Source organism: Orbicella faveolata, unplaced genomic scaffold (genome assembly GCF_042242905.1).
Source record: "Orbicella faveolata isolate gen_17 unplaced genomic scaffold, um_ofav_v1 contig_24, whole genome shotgun sequence".
In the NCBI taxonomy this organism is placed as follows: domain Eukaryota; kingdom Metazoa; phylum Cnidaria; class Anthozoa; order Scleractinia; family Merulinidae; genus Orbicella; species Orbicella faveolata.
The window spans coordinates 7,096,603-7,102,029 of record NW_028301552.1 but is presented as its reverse complement, the minus strand read 5'-3'; the positions used below and the strand labels follow the sequence as shown (position 1 = coordinate 7,102,029).

General features: G+C 38.4%; 1 protein-coding gene across 1 annotated transcript; it reads right to left on the bottom strand.

Annotated features, from left to right (window-relative positions):
• Positions 1–291: 291 nt before the first annotated feature.
• LOC149110149 (small ribosomal subunit protein bS16m-like) lies at positions 292–1,207 on the bottom strand. Its single transcript, XM_089292221.1, has 3 exons — positions 933–1,207; positions 702–772; positions 292–569 (listed from the first exon to the last, which is right to left on the bottom strand). The coding sequence occupies exons 1-3, from the start codon at positions 1,047–1,049 to the stop codon at positions 503–505; spliced, it is 255 nt and encodes an 84-aa protein (XP_089148347.1). The 5' UTR covers positions 1,050–1,207; the 3' UTR covers positions 292–502.
• Positions 1,208–5,427: the final 4,220 nt, after the last annotated feature.

The following is a 5,427-nucleotide window of genomic DNA, read 5'->3' as shown; positions in this document are numbered from 1 at the left end:
TTGATTTTCAAACAGGTGGGTGTACAGTTAACCCGTATAAAGTGTTTTTATGGCATTTAAAGTTATAGCCCATAGAAAAATATGGCGATATTTTAGTGCTATAATTCGTTTGAAACACATCGTAATATTTTCCGTTCGTGTTCGATCTCGTTTCAGGCTGAAACGAAGCCTCGATTTATTTTATTTATCGCTCAGTCATACCATGAAGACCTGAGCTGAATGTAAAGACCATTGAAAGATTCTCAAGTAGCTGTTCTGCGGAGCGCGAAGCAAACAAATATTCAGAAAATTCAGCAAAACCGGAAGTAGATTTTGAGCCTAATCGGAAAAAAATCGTTTTTCGCAAATTTCTCCCCAAAAAAGCTGCATTAGCAGAAACTAACTATGGTCCGTTTGTTTACTAGCTAGGGCCAATCTATGGGCAAAAAATGAGCAAAATCGATTTTTCGACTTGTGCCGTTGTTTGGTCCATAATTATGGGCACTGGCTCTTAAAGCTGCTCTCAACTTACCATTCCTAGTAAAATAGCCACCGGTTTTGAAGGTCTTGCTCCTACCGATAACCAATATCTGAAACAATTCACAAGTAATTCTTATATCTAATCTCACGACATATCGCAGTTCATAACTTATAACTTATAACTTATAACTTAAACTTATAACTGCCTTATGAAACATAATTCAGGTGACTTCTCAACTTACTTTATTCTATCCATGTTTAAGCTTGCCAGCTTTTCATTTCTGGTGTTAGGTATTGGATCGAAAGTCCCCACCTAGATGAATTGATAGATAGATTTTTGTTTCGTTAATACTCTAGTCTCGTCTTGAACTTTTACATACAGTAACATTTACAGGTCATGAACATGTGACTGTTTACACCGCATCCCAAAACAAAGCTAATAAGTTATAACCGTGGATATAAGTATTCCTCACCTGCTCCAGATATCCATAGTTTCGAGGCCTTTTTCTGTTGGTTGCCACGATGAAAAAGAAAGGCCTATTCTTGCAGCCATAGAGGGCAAAACGTAAAGTAACTATTGGAGGCTTCATGGTCGAAATAGCCTTTCAGCTAAAACAGTCAGGCGTTTCAAGCGAAAAATCGCTCAGGAGCTGGTGACTAGAACCCAGACTTCTAATGGCCAACGAACAATATGGCGGCAGAATGCAGACAGAGTAGCCATTAATTGTAAGAATGGCTGCGAGCCTTTTGATAATAAACCGCTGACCATACCCAACACTGCTGATAATACCTAGTTCACCCATTGTTTCCGTTCATTCCCCTTATTTACCTTCATTTAGCCTCATCCACGATCATTCATACACCCTCATTCACGTTCCGTCACTTGCATTCACCCTTATTCACGTTCATTCACCCTCATGTACCTTCATACACTCTCATTCACGTTCAGTCACTTGCATTCACCCTTATTCACATTCATTCACCCTCATTCACCTTCATTCACCCTCGTTCACCATCATTCACCCTCATTCACCCTAATTCACCTTCATTCACCCTCATACACCCGCATTAACCTTCATTCACCTTCAGTTCATACACCATCATTCATCCTCATTCATCTTCATACAATATCATTCACCCTCATTCACCCTCATTCACCCTCATTCACCTTCATACATCTTCATTCACCTTCATACACCTCCATTCACCTTCATACACCTCCATTCACCTATCTACACCTCTATTCATCTTCATACACTTTCATACACCATTATTCACCTTCATACACCATCATTCACCCTCATTCACCTTCATTCACCCTCATTCACCATCATTCACCCTCATTCACTCTCATTCACCTTCATTCACCATCATTCATCCTCATTCACCTTTATTCACCCTCATTCACCTTCATACACCAACATTTACGTTCATTCACCTTCATACACCTTCATTCACCTCCACTCACCCTCATCCACCTTCATACACCTTTATACACCATCATTCACCTTCATTTACCTTCATACACCATCATTCACCCTCATTCATCCTCAATCACCTTAATTCACCATCATTTACCTTCATACTCCATCACCCTCATTCACCTTCATTCACCCTCATTCACCATCATTCACCCTCATTCACCTTTATTTACCATCATTCACAATTATTCACCCTCTTGCACCTTCCTACACCACTATTCACCCTCGTTCACCTTCGTACACCTTCATTCACCATCATTCAACCTTATTCACCCTCGTGCACCTTCATACCCCATTATTCCCCCTCATTCACTTTCATTTACCATCATTCACCTTCATACACCTTCATTCACCATCATTCACCCTCATGCACTTCCATACACCCTCATTCATCTTAATTCACCCCCATTCGCCTTCATACACCCTCATGCACCATCATTCACTCTCATTCACCGTCATTCACCTTCATACACCATCATTCACCCTCACTCACCTTCATTCACCCTCATTCACCATCATTCACCCCCATTCACTCTCAAGTACATTAATGCAAAGAATGTTGTAATACATTTGCAAACTTCTGTAACGTTTACACTGTAGCCCAAGAGAATTACATGCAGTGGGAATGTTTTATGAGAACTACATATTGAGCTAAGTCACCCAGCCCTGTAAGAAGGCCAGCTGTACCGCGAACAAATGCACTTATGTCCAGGATTGAGTGTACTTACAAAATTAATAATATACATGAAAAAATTAAACGATTCTGATTGGCTGAGAGCAGTGCCGTTCAAGTGTAACACGAGTGCAAAAAGTGTAACACCAGTGCAAATTACGCATCGTGATTTTGGATTATGCTTGACTGAACGACAATAGAATTGTTGTTTACAGTCTATCGAACTTTATCTCTGGCAATCTTTGTTAACCTTTCCTTTGTGTACTTTTGCAGTCAAAAAGCTGGTTCACCGCGTCAAATGGACAGGATAAACCTTCAGATACGGAAGGTACAGGAAACCTGAAAAATAACAGTTTAATAAGATAGAAAAACACCAAAGACATAATGATAAACAATAAAGGAACAAGGATGGCTAAGGATGGAGAAGATTAACACGGATTGCAAACGACGAATTTGAAAAATTGAGGCTAAACTCTTCAATTTGCGCAAACCGTGACTGAGCTCCTTTAAATAAGCTTAAATTTGGCTTTTTCCGTAAAAAAAAAATCACGAGAAATTATGAGAACTAAAGAAAATGTGAAAAAGAAACCGAACAAATGGCAAGATTTAAATTCTACAAAGAAACTAAATTCTAGATATAGAAGCGCTAAATTAAAATACCGTAGTGCAGCACGTTCTTTCCAGCGAACTTCGTCCGCAGGAATTTTTACGCTCAAAATTAAAAATGTTGGTTGTATCGACGGTTAGATCTTCATGCGATTGCGTAAGCTTATTCATTGTCAGAGTAAAGTTTTTCTTCCAAAGATAATTTCCAAAGACGTGAAAAAGAGGTAAGAAAATTGAGTATGCGTCATAATTTTGCGCGCGCATAAATTTCGTCATTATTAAAGTTGAATTATGACGCAACTGTAATTATTTAGCTGGACCAAAAGTACGTTTTACGACGCTTCACCGCGGTGTTCTTGTCTATGGGATTTTCGACAGTTAGAGGCCAATTTCGATTTATTAAATGTCTTACTTACCTCCGAGGCTTAGGAGAATAAAACAAAAGAGACCGCCTCGGGTCTAATTGATGAATAATTAACTTCTTTTTTTAATTTTCCGTTAAGCCTCGCGGAGCCAAGTTACAATTTTAATATATCAAAATTGGCCTATCAACTACAAACATAGCATATTCGGATCAAAATTCCTTTCACGTGCGTGTTTTTCTCCCAAGTTGCTCATTTTTCACAATTCAAAGCATACAATCTTAACGTGGGATGCATTTCTTTTGTTCAAAGCATATTTCTCGTGGCTGTAATGAATTTTAATGTGGGTATATATAAAGAAGTGTAGAATGACACACCCATTTTAGCGTCGGTCGCCGTTGCATTGAAGGCAAGGGCGAAGACATCTTAGTCGCTGTGCTCCCTTCAGGCAAGTCCATATTTTCTTTATTTATCGCCGTTGAATTGAAGGCAAGGGCGAAGACATCTTAGTCGATGTGCTTCCTTCAGGTAAGTCTACATTTTCTATAGCTAGTTACGTGTCCTAGCTGTTTCCCCCGTCTTTCAATTTGATCATTTAATGGTATAATAAAACTCTCCTCAATGCTGTGAAAGCTTCGAGGGGCATGTGTTTTTCCTTGACACCGAAGATTGCATTTAGGCGAAGTTGAAAAACCGAATACCAAACATTTCTCTTGTGGGTAACTGAATGATTATTTTTAATAAAATGTTTGTTTACAGCTTGATAATCTACTTGGTTTGCCGTTTGACTTTGTCATTCGCAATTTGTTTCGTCACCTCGGAGCGCTACCATGTACACTCTTTTTAACTGTTATAAAAAGAGAAAATTCCAACCGCCTTTGCCTTTGCTCTGATACGAAGAGAACAGTTATGTAGTTATATCAAAACCTATAACTAATCTTCAGTTCGTTCCCACTGCAGTGCACCACTTTGTTGGTAGTCGTTTAAAAGTGTTATTCCACATTTTGAGGGAGTTTTGTTACGTGCAAGGCCGATAGACGTCCGTTAACTGATACTGATACTCATTCAAGTCAGTTTTGCTAGAGTCAACACGCGAAAAACTTAACCATGACTTTCCTGTTTTTTCACAAGGATTGACCAGAGGCAGTAATGTTGTATCCAAAGGAATTGAATTGGAGTGACAGGCGTCATTCACCAATTCAAATGAAGTGTAGCACGACCAGCTATGGACTCCTAGCAAGTTTCATGTTGACGACAACTCCGTTGAAGTTCAGATAAGTGAATCACAGTTGTCGCTAGATTTCATTTAATATAATCCTTTGAAGTTTTGCAGCTAAGTCCAGTTTAGGGGCATTCAGACGTGACATTAGAACCGGTTTGCAATTTAATAAAGAATGTGACCGATTTCAAAATGAGTGCACGTCGCTGGTAATTTTGTATGCTTTGGTGATGAATGTTTCGTAATTTTAATGGACGAGTCTCGTGTTTGGACGTATTTTTGCTTAAAATTAACCCACAGAAAAAAGTGACACGTATTTATTTATTTCGTACGATAAAGTTAAAACATTTTTCATTTATCTTACAAATACAGGAAATCGTGTACCGAGTCTAAGATCTTACGATTTGGTGGCACTAAAGCTTTACTGTTTTTTTTTTTTTTTTTTTTTTTTTGACATAATCCATTCGTAGAATGCTTCAGTTTATCGTCCTGCGATCATGTTTTTCTGTTTAAAAAAAGGATTTTTTGAAATCCATAGCAAGAATCTAAGAACTTCTAACTTATTGACTACACTGGCAAATTCGTTTATTAATTCTAAAAAAAATTTATCTGAGCTGAGGCTAACTG

Excerpts from the sequence above, each read along its gene's own strand:
- LOC149110149 (XM_089292221.1), bottom strand. The coding sequence starts at position 1,049 with ATGAAGCCTCCAATAGTTACTTTACGTTTTGCCCTCTATGGCTGCAAG. Across the intron at positions 773-932 it reads ACTATGGATATCTGGAGCAG|GTGGGGACTTTCGATCCAAT; the intron begins GTGAGGAATACT and ends CAATTCATCTAG. Across the intron at positions 570-701 it reads TTAAACATGGATAGAATAAA|ATATTGGTTATCGGTAGGAG; the intron begins GTAAGTTGAGAA and ends GAATTGTTTCAG.